Consider the following 16,931-nt stretch of genomic DNA (forward strand, 5'->3'; position numbering starts at 1 on the left):
GGTCCTTAGGCAGAGGTGGCAAGATGACAAACAAGACATCTGGGACTCAGACTGCAGATGTGACTGGGGCATGACAGAGTTGCTCAAGTCACTAACACCTTCAGTGGGGTGAGGAGCTGGCGGCCTTATTAGAACCTCATGTCACTGCTGATGCCCCTGATGGCAGAGATGAGGGTGAGCTGCAGAGTCAGAAAGGTCTGGCACCAGCTGGCAGAGTGACCCAGGCCCTGTGGCTGCTGCCCTGGCTATGCAGCCAGTGTTTGTAACCCTGGGAGACAGGCCAGGGCCACCATGACTGTCTGCCTGGATCAACTCATGGTGGAAGAAGGGACAGCCTGAGGATTCATTTGTGGACTACTGTGGGCACCTAGCTTCCTTCCCTGACTGAAATTGACCTTGAAACCTACAGTAGCTGTGACTGAGAAGGTCTAGCAGACATGTGTGACATGCTGGTTAGCAGGATATAAGAAGGTTTCCTTGAAATATAATCAGCAATGACAATGGAGGAGTTCAACAGATGGCTTGTTCCAGTAATAATCTGTTGATAAAATTGGGATGAGATGTACCAAACCCTTCAGGCATTTAAAGTGTCAGAACATCCCAAATGAGTCACAGCAAGGGCTGGAAACCCTCAACCCAGGAGCGAAATCATCAAACTTTTAATGAATTGGGCAATTACCCCTGGTGAGCTAACTTAATGGCATCCAGAGGACATCACTAGACACTGCTCACTGAGCAACAACACGTGTCATGTAAAGTTTTTTTGTTATTAGTTTTTGTCCTGAATAAACAAGAGACATAACCGTGGACTCCCGGTGGCTCTACTGTGCAGTTTGAAGAGTGAACCTTTCGGGTCAAACTGAAAGAGGATTTGCTGAACTTTACAGGTTCGGCTAATGAATGCACCAGGGATATGTGAGGAAGTCAGACAGAGCAAATGATTATGTGAATGTTGGATAATAACGTATGATGAAAGCGCGCCTATATTTCTATTCCTGAAATGGCAGTAATCACCGTGAATTCTGGGGAGCTGCTGTTGTCTGCTTGTAATCTACATTCATTTGCAATCAGCAGTACCATCACTTAGGTGGAGTATGGCAAAGGAACTTTACCATTATGAAATGCATGTCAGGACCTCTGCAGCCTTCATGTCTCACACAGTCTACCTCCACAAAACCGCTCCAGCAGAGGCATCTACATAACCTTACTCAGCCTCCCTACCATTCAAATGCACTATTGGGGGTTCTCACACAAAATCTCCTTCAGTATTCCAATCTAATGGGTACATTTAAGAGTTCTGTCATTTTGATGTCTGTCTAGATAGTGTCTGCTTGGCTACACAAAGAACAAAACAGTTGTTCAACAATAGGGAGAATATGCTAATGGTTATTCTCCATGGGTAAGGAGCGCGCCTCAGGGAGATGCCTCTCTGCACTTCAAGACCCGGTAAAAGAAAGAGAGAGAGAGAGAGAGAGAGAGAGAGAGAGAGAGAGAGAGAGAGAGAGAGAGAGAAAGAGGAGAAACATGCATGCATTACTTCACAGTGAAGTTTAGTTTGAGTTGGAAGACTTTTGTTGGAGCAGATTCTCTGCTGAGCCAGCTAAACCCATCTAAATGCGAGCAAAGTGCCTGCGTCCTACTGATAAACTTTCTCTCAAATTACAGTGGGCCTTTTAAAATGTGATGCAGCATCTGTCATTGTCCATCACAATATAGCGGCATGTCTTCTGCTTATTCCCATCATAATGTACACAATGCGTAAAATGTTGGGTGGGCATTAGCTGACCTAGCAAAACTAGGTCCAACAACCAGTCCTTCAAGGTCAGTATAGATTGAAGATATGAGCAAGGATCCTTAGGGGATACCTCCAAACGTGCACTAAAGATACATGAACTAACTGAGTTGATAATCAAGTTTGTTTTACGGTACTTATGCGATAAACCTTCAGTAAATAGCAGTAAACAAAAGAAAACTACTACTAACACTTTGTCAACATCAAAACAAAGCACATGTAGCCAGAGAAATGGTTCTGGCTATCCTGCTGTAGATATATACGTTTCTATTCTTGTTTAAACCAGACACACGTGCTGTTTCCTTCAGTTTTTGCTCTTCAGGAGTTTAAATTTAACACAAGGAGACAGCGTGAATTCCAGCTTTCTCCGTCTCTGTGGCTGACTGGGACCAGTGCTGCTGAAGCAGAGAAGGGTGCTGTGTGTCCCGCTGACCCGCCCTTCAAATGAGAGGGTGCTGTGGTACACTGGCCGCTCCTAATTACTACCAAACAGCTGCAAACGCATAAAGGCTCCAGCGAAGGGACCCAGCCATGCTGTCGAGCCAGGGGACAAGCCCTGCAGTGTGGGGAGGCCACAGGCGGCCTGAGTGTGCTCCACGCTAGCCTCGGCTCACTCCCACGCCATGCGGCGACCACTACAGCCCGGCACTCCTGCTGTCTCATCAAGTTCTCCGGCTGAAATTGCAGGGTGGCGGGGGAGTCGTGTCTGTAAATATGACCACACTGACAAAGAAATGTTACCGTCCCTGTTGAGCTGGCTGGGACATTGGGAACTGAGGTACGTCTGTTCAGATCCATGCACACATGACAGCTGCTGGACTCCGAGGCAGGAGGGAAAACAGAGGAGGGTGAACAGGTAGAGCACACGGATGGATGGATGGATGGATGGATGGATGGATGGATGGATGGATGGATGGATGGTGGATGGATGGATGGATGGATGGATGGATGGATGGATGGATGGATGGATGGATGGATGGATGGATGGATCGGTGGGTGGGTGGATAGATAGATAGATAGATAGATAGATAGATAGATAGATAGATAGATAGATAGATAGATAGATAGATAGATAGATAGATAGATAGATAGATAGATAGATAGATAGGTGGGTGAATGGGCGGGCGGGCGGACGGACGGACGGACAGACAGACAGACAGACAAACAGACGGACAGACAGACAGACAGACGGACAGACAGACAGACAGACAGACAGACAGACAGACAGACGGACAGACAGACAGACAGACAGACAGACAGACAGACAGACAGACAGACAGACAGACACTCACCTGTCTGTTCCTTTCGTCCATGATCCTGGTGATCTGTATCTTCTTCCGCCCCATGGTTGCGTTCTTTCCTGCCTCTGACGCCTCAACAATATCACAAAAACAAAAACGGCTTCTTCCCACTCTCTTCTAGCACATTGTGCAACACCCTCTTCTTGTATACACTCTTTCGTCTTTCAAATACACACGTTGACAAAAGGAGACCGCAACCTGCAAGAGAGACAGAGAAAAAGAAAGAGAATATCAGAAAGGAAGGAGGTGGGAGAACATTAAGTTGACACTCAGCAGTGTGTTCCAGGGACTTCTAAGTCTGTTTTTATGTCTGAAAGTAAGACAGACCCACATGCTACATTTTCTCCTCTCCTCCACGGTGCTTGTTCAGTACTGGAGGCTACAAATGCTCCTTCACATTTGGACAGAAACTTACTACTGTATCTGCAATTTTCTGGCAAATTTTTAAGTTCAAATTCAAAAGAGTTGCTGTCTTATTACGGTCCGAAAAGCAGCAGCTGGGTGGAACTAACCCCTTACAAATTCGAGATGCCAGGAGCTGTTTTTTTGGCTGTTTATTTTATAGGTTTGGGTTTCGCCGGGTCGCTTCGTGTGTCCTTTTCCAGTCTGTTTTTGTCATTCCGCTGCATCACCTAGGTGTCCGCTTCCTCGCTCACGTTATTTATCACCACCTGTTTCTTGTCACTTTCCCGCCCTAGTGTCCCTAAAACTGCGCTGTCACTCTCGCGCTGTCACTCATTTGTCTGCGTTTAAACATGTTTGCCTTCTGACGTGCACTGCGCTCGATGTCCCTCCGTGCTCACGTTAGATGCTGACTCTGTGTTTACTTTTCTGTGCCAGTAAGTCTGTCCTCTGTCCACTTCTCTCCTGTTTTCCTAGTGCCTCTGTTTTGTTTCCTCGTGCGTCTAGTGTTTGGATCCTGAGTCAAAGTGTTAAATCATCCCAGAGGTTTGCAACTACGTCGCATACTTACGATAGAAATAAGAACATGACAGGTATATGCGAACCAAATCAGCTCATCTGAGGGCCCGAAAAAATGAATTAAAATTATGTAATGAGTGAGCGGTTGAGTAATCGTTACTTGATTGGCAAATGCATCACAAGGATGACATACAAAGTTCATTTTAGTTACAAAACACAAATATGTGTGACTAGAGAGTTTAAGGCTACCTTTGGAGGGCTTTATCTGTTTCACTATATGGTCTACAGTAAATACATGACAAAAGCCAGCAATTAAACAAGACAAAGAAAATATTATATTTTTGTGATACTAGTCTTGCACTTAAGATGATTGAGAGGGCACCCTTGCTAAGGTTGACAGCATTTGGAAACTCCTGGGCAGAAGAATACGCAATGGGACTGAGAAGGGCATAAAGGGCTACGCTCTATTCCCACATGAGCTTGTAACCTGGCCAGTGGTTTCGACTGCACGGTTCCCATGGGAACATCTGCCTCCGTCATGTCTTTGCATCTCAGAAGTAGAAATATCTGTTTTTCTCTGCAGGAACATCCATCACTTACTACCAGCAAATAGAAAATATCTCAACAAGTGCATTTAACTTGCAGAAAGGTTAGAAACCCAAGGACGTTAGGTGCAGTCAGCAGTTGGGAGGTGAGGAAACCAGGGGCTGAATTGGCAACCAAAACTGAAATGACCAGTTCCACTGGTACACCCTCATTATGGGTTACAGACGGACTGGCATTATGGTGTCTGGATGTCTGAATTGGGGCTCCATGGTAGGCAAACTGTGACTGAGATCACCTCGCTAGCAACCCACGCAGAGCTGTTGGAGCCAGGATAGTAAGTGATTGAACCCCCACAAAGAATTTCCCTCAAACCACATCACAGCAGGCCAGTTGCAACGACGGTCCACTTGTTCAAGCACCATGCCCTTCCCTCTCTCTCTCTCTCACACACACACACACACAGAAAAGGGGATGGAGAAATATGGACAGGGAGGAGCTCGTGTGAATATTAAATGGAGCTGGTGCTGACATGCCTCAGTCATCCTATTAATATAACTAACTGTTTTATAATGATTCAAAAGTGGATTTCAAAAACTTCAACTTATTTATTATAATTAGGTTTGATGCCTTTACACCGCTGAGATGTGGACTGAAGGGCTAAAGAGGATTTTACTGTTGGATGCTTGCCTGTCCTCTGGAACTGTCCATCAGAGACAATCGTCTCACGTCACATCTTTTACGCGTGGACAAGGTGCCACGCCATGACAGGACGGTTCGACTCCAAAGGCGTAATAGACTGTTCACGACATCTGTCCTACAAAAATGCAAACAGACAGGGTAGGGGGACCTCCAGACTCCAGGTGCACCTCTCTTCCAACTCAAAAACCCAAAAAAAAAAAAATTCTAAATGATCACTCTCATCCTGCAGGTGATGATCATATCACATCAAGTGACCCAATTTTCTTCTGCAGAAATAAATTTCAGCCGGGAACTCAGCAGACGTCAGAAAAGTCCACACACATGAAGAAGAACAATGTCTGTATTGTGGCAGATTGCACCAGCATCTAATATCAAATATGTTGCTTAATACTTAGACAAGACACATGACAATCCAGTCCAGAATCTCTCAAAATTGCTTGCTAAAAACCTGCACACATATATCAAGACACATAATATATTTCCATTTGATTCCTCAACCACTGATATAGCATAAATAACAGAATCTGTGCCTGATTATACTCATATAGACTTCTGGCACGAGCATATAAAAGAGTAATGGCAACTGTTTCTGCCTTTCTGTGATCTTTCTGCGACAAGTTGTGAGACTGACAGCAGAAGCATTGTGCCTCCATCTCCTTCCTTCAGACAGACAAAGTGCACTCAGAGGCTTGGTGACAGGTCTGCTCTGGCCCTTTCACAATCAATAAAGCATGTTCAATTCAAAATTGTAACTACTGCGTCCAGCATGGCAAATTCTACTGTAAAGTCTATGCTCCCTCTACCTTTGCTGAGTCTAACTGTAACCATTAAAGGAGAATGGATTTGTTTATTTAAGCCTTTGGCCTTAAATGTACTTTTTTAATGGCTAATTATTATCATTCAATAACAACTGTACACGATGTCTCAATGTATATAATTTCTCTAAAGTTGACAGACAGCAGCTGAAGACCTGGGCAAAGCTGTGACAGCTGTACTTCCTGTGTATGCTACTACTACGACAGACCATGGGCAGACAAGACTCAACTTCCTGCCCTCCACTTCCTGTTATTTAGGACCCTTCTAAATGCCCCCAGTGGGGGAGTCAGTGGGAGCCAGGAGGAGAGAAGCAGAAGGAAGAATGGGAGGGACCACCTCGGGGACACCCTTCCCCTCCAGTTCTTCCTCTTATTACTGTCCTGACGTTATGTCTCAGACTAAACAACAACAGAAGCTTCCCTGTGTGCTTATTAAGGATCATTATCCGAACTTTGTGACGCCAATTTCTGCAACTCACCTTAGCAACTCACGTTAGCACACAGGGCCCTTTACATGTTGTTGAAACACTCCTGTGCTTGCAACACAATGAGTCAGACCTCTCCGAAAATGATGTATTACACACTGAACCATCGCGATTATGAATTTTTAAAAAATACATTTGTGATGAAGCCCTACACGCGGAGTCTGATGTGCTTTGATATTGAGATTGCATGAGAATCCAAAGTACTCCTCTAAAGTGTATCCAAGTGTCAACACTGTGTTTCCTGGCAAACTGAAAAGTAAAGAACAGCCCAACGATTTGATTTCATGTCCCGGTATCTCTGACACTAAGGCAGTGAGAAATGAACATCCGCGGCTTTGTTCTTGCTTTCATCAGGAGCTGCCGGTACCTGGAAATGGGGATGCAGGCTTGGGGAGGAGTGGATGGAAGCCAGCCTTCTAAACCTTTTTTCCCTCGGCCCTTTTGTGAGAGCACGCTTATCTCCCTCTCCAGCACTGAAAGGCAGGATTGTGGCCCCGGCTGCATCACTAGTGTTAATGTCTCCTGATGCTAATCTGACACACGGCTGATCCCTCAACAACCACTTTCTCAATCCCGTCTTTTCAGACTCCCCTCCCCCTACTTTCTTTCGTTTCCTGCTTTCTTTTCCTCGGGATCTTATTCTTTCGGTTCTCTCCGTCTTGGAACTCATGTTATACGTCCCCTCACCCCGGCTGCCAAGGCCAGTAACGAGGTATAATTAATAATAACTCTTGCAAACGCACGTGTACAGAAAATGTGCAGAAAAGAGGGGCTTTGAGGTGAGAGGTGGAGCAGTTCTGCATGTTTTAAGAAAAACAACACCGGTACTGGGGCCAACAATGCTTAAAGCTGGGGGACATATAAAAATATCCATATAATTTTATAGATATTGGAACACTTATATTGAAATCCTGTGCATATGGTTTCATTACTTGCTCCCAGATTTGAAGACTTTCCAGAAATTCATCAATCTTAAATGCCACTGAATGTACCATAGAGAAATTTATAAAAGTGACCCACACTATCGGGAAGGATGAAAGCCTGTACTGTAACGGCAGCCAAGCACACAGCAAGTGGTTAATCTGTCCTGATGGCTTGTAGCTTCGTCCAACTCTCCAAAGACCTAGCTGTAATCCCACATTGGATCCATGCAAGTTCAAACAATCCTACATGCTGCTAGCACCTTGCTTAGGCTGGGGGGTTGGGCTGAATCGCAGGGACCAGGAGACCAAAAAATAGGTACTTATCACCTCAAATATGACAGCAGTAAAAAGCCAACCTCACAGTATGCATTTGTTCTTGCTGAGAGGTCTGAGAGGTTGCAGGTCTGAATGGTAACAATGTCCCTGGTCAGATAAAGAGCAGAAATATCTCGTCAACAATGTCTTACATCAGTGCCTGCGAAGAAGTAATGGAAAAACGCAGTCAGTGTGTAGTCTGCACGAGCAGACAGACATCCTCCGTCTCTCTTTCACTGCTCTGTCAGGGGCTGAGAGGACTATGCAAGGTGACTTTGACTAAGTGCCGTGGGGTTTCATGAGAAAATGCCATTGACATCACATTAATTTCATGTCTCTTTCGTAACTGACTTAGCACCGCCGAGTGCTGGCTAGCAGGTACAAAGTGAAAAGGCCTTTTTTAGGGGGGGGGGGGTTGGTTATCTGAAGGTCAGAGGAGACACCAAAGAAGTAGACCAAGTTAACTAACTGAACAACTGATGCTAGATGTTTATCAGAAACTTTCCACAGTGCTTTCTGTATGACAGCAGGTGTATAAAAGAACATAAAACAAGAAAATGGGGGGTGGGGGAGTCAGGCTGAGAAAAGACAGTATGACTGTGTTAACTATAAGGAAAGAAGCAAGGGAAACGAGACTAAAAGAGACACCCAGTGCTCTTCCACCTCGGAGGTAGTGTGCAGCAACGGCATTGTAACATAATTACTGCTGGGACACTTCTATTCCCAATGATCCATTTGCGTCAGTCAGGTTTCCGAGCTCAGCCAATGAATGGATTTTCAGTTTCTCAAGGATAAAGAGATGACCCTCTCCAAGCAGTTATATCCATTTCATGTCGAAAAGCTACTCTTTACCTCAAGGTAAATCCCTTGCTGTGGACCTGGGTGAAACTTTCATGTCCATAAAATAACGGTGTTATTGTTCTCGATGCAAGTGTTGATGAATTATGTCTCATTAAAAATGACTTATCAGACATCCAGGACTTTCATCCATTTCTCCCTCTAGAGTTCAGTTCCATCTCAACGTCTATTTCTGCCCATTGGTAAGACATTTTTGAACTGTTTTAAATGTTTCCGCCAAAGTCTTGCTGCGGTGACAAAACAGAAACACCCGCTGGGTTTCACACTGAAGCACATTGAGTGACTTGAGCTTAGAAACTGCTCCTTTGGACGCTGGTGAGTCAAATCTTGTTGGCTGAGACTTTGGGCACGTTTGCAAATCATGAGTTGGCGATCTTCATTGCAACTTTGTAAATCTGCTGCCGTCTTTTGAGGAGATGCAATGAGATTAAAACGTAATTAAAATGGGATTTCTCATCAAGGTGAATATTGTCTCGAGAAATCAGTGACAGACAGAACTTACCATGTGAGTTAAACTTTTAAACTGCCCATAAATGTCCGAGAAAAGAAAAGACACACGCAGGATAGCATTATTAAACTAAAAATTGGCATAGAACATATCCTTGCATATTTATGCAGCAGCACAATAACAATTGGGGGAAAACCATGTGAACAATGTGAGATATAAGGGAAGACAACAAGCTAACACTGCTGTACATGATGGCTAACGTGAGCAACTAATGCAAGTAGCGCAACTAAAGCTAAGGATTTCATGCTAATGATCAGCCAATGCTGACAAATGGCTTTTTCCATTCAAACAAGTACATTAAAGTGCAATTAAAAACACAGTAATTAAAGAAAAAAGTGCTATTTTGAATGATCTCATAGGTTTTTGCTAAAACCTGACATATTAATGATGATTTGCAAAAGCACAACCAGCTCTAAGGCCTTCGGTGCTGTAACAAACTTCTCCATTAAACTCTTCACCATTACCAATAAGTCCTGATCTGCAAGCCATGCCATGGTGTGTAGAATCCAATTGACTTGATTAATTGTCTCTACTAAACAAACTATATCTTTGAGCAATAGTCCGCCATCCAAAACCTCTGTAACGGTGCGTCTGTTCAACAAGTTACTGTCCTGACACACCATCAGCATTCAGCCTTCTTTATGGATGAGCACTTCCTGGTTCATTCTGCATCCGCTCGGAATGTTACACAAGGTATACTGAAACACTGGATCTTAGAAAACGTGCACGGAAACTATGACCTTACCACATACATTGTTAGGTTTCTTATTTCTGCGCACCGCCGCGGTGCTGATTCGGCCCAACGGCGTGTGTCCATTTGCATGGTTGTCTATCATCCGATGGACTTATCACCACTGGGAGGGATAATAACGCCAACACCACAGGGAGCAGCAGAACACCCCACCCCCAGGAACCCTGCGAGCTGTGTTAACTGCCGTGGAAGCCTTTTGATGTCGGAGAGGCCGTAACTCAGAAATGGTAAACAGCGAAGATGAACCGAGATCTACCTCCAGGGGGAATCCACAGTGTAAGGATATTAGGAGCGTCATGCATAATGTGCCTCAGCAGCGGCGCATTTCCCCGATCTGAACACCCCTTTAGAAACACTCTGGATCCAGATTAGACGCTGAAATTCCAGAAACTCAATTCTTCCCTCCAGTTCTCGGCAACTTGCCTACAGAGCACGTATAGTTTAGGATCACAGGTATTGTTGCGCTTTAAAAGAAAGCCCACTTTTGATGGGAGGAAAAATATTATGCTCAGAATAAATATTTGATTTTCTCTGCCTGTTTTTATCTAGCACTCGATGCCTCTTTCCCACCGTGTTCCATTACATAAAAGGTTTATGCAATCTGAGGAGTGAGAATGGCCGTGAGTCATAACAACAGTAAAAGGAGCAGGCAAAAGTAGTATTGATTTTTTTTTTCTTTACAAGTTTATAGAATTAGCCCGTAAATTATCTCTCACATGGGTTTGTAATTCACACATTCATTTCAAACAAAACATCTTGAATAAATTCTATGCCCGAACACGCAAGCAGGCGGTGTTTGGCCAACATATAGGATCTTTGAGCAACATCGTGGAGTCACACTCGTCTCCAGTCTCTGCTCCATGAATGGGGCTTGATAATAAAACAATGGATCCTTGCTTTTCTTCACCGGACAGAATATGTGCGCGTCACATCATCGCGCTCATAAGTGGAGAATTCGTCTTCGAAGGGTTTTTGCTCATCTGTGGCGATTTGAAATGTACTGACATCAATGAGTGGCATTCAGTGAGCAGAGTGAGGGGTGTTTCTGCAGCTCCAGCCCACACTTTCTCCACATCGGATGATGCGTGCTAGCTGTCACGCGAGCGCCGTGTGCAAGCAGTGTGATCAAACACCACCAAGCAATGAACAATGAAAAAGGAAAGAGAAAGAGACCCCCGCGGGTACCGCTTCTGCTCACCTCTGGCGACCATTTCCCTCAAACTGGTCCTAGGTCCTGGATGCCCTCACCTCCCCTCGTCAGTCCCAATCTATGTTTTTAACTGCCCCAACAGTTGAAAGAGCTTAGCGTACAAAATTAAGAACGACACGGACTATAGGCCAGCAGTAACTCACTGGTGAAAGTTTTTCCACCATTTTCCACTCCATTTCCAGCCCACAGCACACAGATGGAAGGTTGACAGGGAGAGAGGGAGAGGACAGACGAGCAGACGCACGAACAGTGGGAAGACTCGACACCTCACTCACAGTCCCAGTCGCACTGCGGAGATGTGGTGCAGAAAGACTGGAAATGCAACCAAATTTTACAATATGAATTTAAACTGAATAAAAAGGCATCTATGATGGAAAAGGGAGCAGAATGTTAATCTTCTCTCACATTGGACTGACGGAATATTCACCCCAAAACAATGCCGGCACCAGCATGAGGCGATGTGTGTGAGTGGTCACGCTGCTCAAGCTTGGCCCTGACAGCAGCGAGGAAGACAACTCTGAACTCCGAGTCAGAGTCCTGCGGTGGCCCGGAGCAGCATCCAGGGAGAGGGGCAGGCTGGGTCACTTCCCTTCCCAGTTCAAATGGCTCATGTGTGCTGGAGAATAATGGGAGGAATCACATCCTTCCCAGCTGTCCAGTCGCAAGTCGCAGGGCTTCTGGGAGAAATATGAAAAACAACGGGACTATAGGCTGGGCCTTTTCCTGCAGCTCGGGGGCCCAAAGAGCCGTTGCAGCTGCAGGCGGCTGCATTATCCCCACAGCAGCTACTGGACATCTGCTCACTGGAGGAGCTGTTAATCCAAGATCTTACAGCTATAATTGATAGCTTGATAAAGCTTTTTAACCATACTGCGCTCCTTGTCCCAATAATGAGTTGCTTAATAGCACACTAGTAGGAAATCAACTTCATACAGAAGTTTGCGGAGTCTGAAGAATTAAAGTTGACTTAATAATTCCAATGTTTGTTTCCTCAACTTCGACTCAACACAAAGACATAGAAGTTAACTCTCCAGCGAGAGAGGCTTCATAAGATCTACAGTAGAACATGAGGAATTCAATACAGTGGGGTATATTAGCAATCACGGGAGATCTTTTGATCTAGTAAATTAGATTATAATATATTCCTTTGATTTATGGTTTTTTTTTCACAGTCTCATTAAAATGCAGTTAAAATGCAACTCAGCAAAGAGACGTCTTTCTTAACCTTTTTTTCAACTATCAGTTTTGCGCTAGACTACAGAATTATGCTTGATGGTCTCGTTTAAGTCTCCATCGCTGGAAGAATCGCCACAGAACTAATGGCCAAACTCCAGGACACATCTTTCGAGTGTGACTCAGTCCATTTGGAGATGAAAGACAATCTTTTTTTAACATGTATGGATGAAAAATGAGGGGGGCAGGCATGAACTTGTGGGCCGGGAGCAGCCCATCGACAGCTTTAGGCGGCTGCTCTGCTCGAGGATCTCTCAGCTGATTCTCCCGTGTGGTCCAGGTTGGAGAGGTGAAGAAAGGACTAGTAAGGCCTCATTTGGAAGAGCGCGGGACACGGGGGAGAGAAGACATTAAGCTGCTCTGTCCTGCTTAGCGGCACATGTGCTGAGTGAGCCAAACAAGGTGGCTTACCACCAGAGGTCTCAGTCAAGGGCAGGACAGTTGAAAGGTCACTGCGAGTGTTCTTGCTACACAAACAACACCTCTGAGTAATGTATTCACCCTCGGAGCTTAAACAAGGCCATCAAAGAGTCAGACGGACAGTATTCACAACCCACTATGACAGATGAAATACTAGTCATTAAACGATCGAAGGGAAATGATCGTTCTCACTCTGGAATTAGGGCAGAAAGAAAATATATCCAAAAGAACTGTTATAGAAATGGTTTTCCCATGCACTATAAACTAAAATGAAGCTACGATCTGGTCGTTTTCTGTGTCATCAGATGCAGTGATACACTGGGTGTGTAGCCGTAGCGCACAGGGGACAGTATATAGTTAACTGTGGTCTAAAACATTATCTGCCAGGCTCAAAATTCTGCATCTAACCTAGAGGTCTCACAGGAAAACGCTGGAATCTCCATACTGATGGCAGAGCTCCAATAAACAATGAATCATGTTACCGAGGGTCAAAGAGAAAGCTGAACAGTTACAACGCGATGCCATAAGGTTGAAATTAATCTTAAGAAAGCGACTGGGAAGATGAGGAGGAATGGAAAATTGGATTATCTCCCCTGTCAATTGGATGCAGGGAAATTACTGTACATTTGAGCACTGCTTCAGTCAGGAAAGTCAACATAAAAAAAATACATTCTAAAGTCTTGATGCTATATAGGCTGGACAAACTCGAATGCAATGTCCTCCTTATTTCTGTCCACGTATCGTCAAGTCAATCCTTTCTCAGCTTTACGATTTCTTTTTCAATTTGGGGTTGTTGTTTTTTTTGGGGGGGGAAACATTGTCCTGAAAGGAGAAGACTGGAGGCAAAACGCTTTCACTCAGTGATTCAGAGGCACCACGTAAATGCCAGCATTCTCTTTCTGACAACCAGCATTAATTGCAGATCCTACTCGCCCACACGCTCCACGTTCCTCCTGGAAAGAGAAGCCGAACTGCTGAGACTGAAGTGGGATGAGGAGTGCAGCAAAAGATGCTGCAGCTGCCCGTTGCTCACACCATCACCACCTGTTTTTTGCAGCCCAGACGCAAATCTGAACTTACTCGCATTTCCACAGACATACTAGGGGCACACAAACATCAAATGTAAAACAACCAAAACATTTCATAAACACGGACGATCTTTGCAGGTGAGAAACCAGAAGCTAACATTAGCAACACCAAATCGTGCGTGAATGGGCCTCTAAGAAAGGACCTCTGAGGTTAGAGCAACAGTCACATGCATGGAAAAAGACAACCGCGGTGTCTCCATAAGCGCACCTTCGCGGATATCACCTCCATCCCTTTGACTGATATACAACATAAATTGTGAAAGTGATATTCATTTCAGCCAGTGAAAGCATCTCTCTGGCACATATCAGACGTAAGAGCTCATGTGACGTGGGTCATGAGCAACAAGAACCATTACAGGCAAGGCCTGGGGCAGCGCACAGGCTAATGACTGCAGATCGGAGGGTGCTTTATTGCTTTGCTTTGCTAGCAAATCACTAGCAGCTAGCTTGTACAATAATATACATTCATAACAGCATTGGAAGTAGGGGGGTATTTAATGTTAGAGTTAGTTAAATGTTTACGCACACTAATTAGTTATGATGTTATTTAACTGAGAGTCCCTCTATTGTCAATTCATTCACGATGTGATATTGTGAGAGAAAGTTTTCTGCACAGCGTTTCAGTCATCTGCCGGTCATGCCTGGAGGATGAAGAATGGGAATAAGCACAAAGAGATACATGGCCACTATTAAAGGTCTCGTGTATCCAAGATTTGTCAGCATCTGGTGTTGAGACTGAAGACTAAATAAAGAAAAATGCAGCGTCCTGCCCTCGCTATGCTCCCTTAGAGTGTTGCAGAAAACACCAAGGAAAACAAAATAAGTTGTACAACTAATTTATGAGTCGATCTGCAAAAGGTGCTACATTTTCCTTATTTTTCAGAATAAAAAAGAACACTGTACAAGTTATACCTAAGCCTTAGTCTCAACTACGAGTTGATTCACTTCAGTAAACACCACATGTTTTGCTTATCTTCTATTTGTTCCACTCAATTCCTCTCTAATTGAAGCCCAGTCGGTGTGGAAATACTACAGAATCATTTGAGAAGGTCAGATTACTGTTGGTCATCATCTGCTCTGGCAAGAAGTGAAGGTCACAAGTGTCTGAGATTCAAAGAGTGTTGAGACCCCCCAGATTTCAGAGGACATGTAATGGCAGTTTAAGCCTTTAATAATAATAATCATAATAATGAAAAACTTGGATCTTTTTCTGTTGTGAGAAGTCTATGTAGATAAAAATCCTCAAACCCCCCCAACTTAATTCACTCAGATGTAAGCATTTCATCTATTTCAGCTTCTATCCAGCATCATGTCTCTTAGATAAAGTGATATCTGGGTGGTTTAAAAATGCTTAATCGTATAAAATGACCTAAATCACCGCATTCCATGTTAAGGGCCAACTTTACAATTCCTCGATTGAGGCTTAGGTTCGAGCAACTACCGCTCTTATCTTGTTCAATGTATTAAAGTGGTCTTTTTTTGTAGCTTTAAAGGCATCACTGTTGAATTACACGGGGTGTATTGTTCAAGGGCAGACAGCACCATCTAGATTTCAACGGCATCCAAGTCAACCGATTCAAAGACCTTGAATAAAATATGAGTAAATTCGGTCAGTCGGTACACGTCGCGAAGCCTGCTGTTGGATCAACGCTGTTATTGCCAAGACATTAATTATTATTTTGCCCGAACGACGTGTCTGCTCTACAAAGTCCAGATTGGCATTCGACGCTTTAAAAGGCAAAATTTGTCATAAAAGTCTCAACTGTAAAACGGACAATAGTCGACTAATTACCGGCGCATTACTGTTGTAAAACTTTCTCCGTGTCAACAGCGCGCGCTCCTCCGACTGCGCCCTTTACAACAAACAGCAACATTTTACGGCATCAGCCCGACGGACAGTTTCAGATTTGTGATGAAGAGTGACACCGCAAGGTTGTTACAGTTGACATTTCGGGCCGGGAAAGACAGTCGGGAGTCGGAAAGACAGCTATCGCCGTGTCCTGGATCCACTCTACGTCTCCCTCTTGCGCTTTTCCCCCCTCACTCAGCCACAGAGCCGCTGTCACACTCCTCAACATTGTTTCTATTTCCGTTACTCACCTTTACTCCCGAGCCAGTCGCCGTGTATAGACACTCTATATCGGTGGCTCCGCTGGATAAACGTAATTTCAGTTCACATTTACGCGCTGAATGCTATTTTAGGGGGAGCTGACAAACTCAGAAAAGCCAGGCTCCCTCTTGTCAGTGACAGGCTCCTCCCCTCCGTTGACGAACTGCCCCCCTTCGCTCTCTCTCTCTCCCTCTCTCTCTCTCTCTCTCTCTCTCTCTGTATGTCTCTCACTCTCTGTGTCTCTCTCTCTCTCGCTCTCTATGTCTCTCTCTCTCTCGCTCTCTCGCACGCACACACTAATGCTGTTATTACTATCTTTGTAAGGACACTGCTCGACGCAATCCCATGCTTTCTTCTGAAAACAATTACCACCGTAAACTTTTACCTGGCAGCTGAAGACGAGCTACATATTTATTTCTCTTTGTATCTGCTTGTTACCAACTCAACTTTGGCAAAATAATAATGATAACGTGCAAAACAGTTTCAACAAAATCAACAGCCTAAAGGCTAAAACGCTGTTTTATTCTTGAAATGGGGCGACTACTTTTCACAAATTACTCGGCCTCATCACATTAGATACATTTGACGTCATATCTCTTAACAACACTAATGGAATTTGGATTAAAGGGCACGCCTCGCATCCAATCAGAAACGGCAGCGTCTGTCGAGCAGCCAATTACAGCCGAGAGAACAGGACCGTTTGACTCGCGACTGAGCGTGTCACGTGTGTGCAGGACACACGCACACACACACACACACACACACACACACACACACACACACACACACACACACACACAGACAGAGAGAGAGAGAGAGTCCTGAGTTCCTGTACTGGCCCTTGGAAGCAGGTGCAATAGCTCGTTCGCCACAATTAATATCATCTGTTTCAACTTTGCTTTTAATATGGAAACCATGAAGTTGTGGCCAGGTTTAGAGACTGCTACTATTGCAAA

General features: G+C 44.6%; 1 protein-coding gene across 8 annotated transcripts in view; it reads right to left on the reverse strand.

Annotated features, from left to right (window-relative positions):
• Positions 1 to 16,931, reverse strand: part of mef2aa (myocyte enhancer factor 2aa) — a 45,917-nt gene that overhangs the window by 26,741 nt on the left and 2,245 nt on the right. For 7 of the 8 annotated variants that reach the window (XM_003967059.3, XM_011606875.2, XM_011606872.2 and 4 more), the window contains exons 1-2: positions 15,966 to 16,140; positions 3,085 to 3,291 (exon numbers count right to left, since the gene is read on the reverse strand). In XM_003967059.3, coding sequence (XP_003967108.1) covers positions 3,085 to 3,138 — 54 coding nt within the window. In that variant the 5' untranslated portion in view covers positions 3,139 to 3,291; positions 15,966 to 16,140. Of the gene's footprint in view, positions 1 to 3,084; positions 3,292 to 15,965; positions 16,141 to 16,931 lie in introns of those variants that run through there. The other variant, XM_029841369.1, reaches the window with a different exon arrangement.

Source organism: Takifugu rubripes, chromosome 9 (genome assembly GCF_901000725.2).
Source record: "Takifugu rubripes chromosome 9, fTakRub1.2, whole genome shotgun sequence".
NCBI lineage: Eukaryota > Metazoa > Chordata > Actinopteri > Tetraodontiformes > Tetraodontidae > Takifugu > Takifugu rubripes.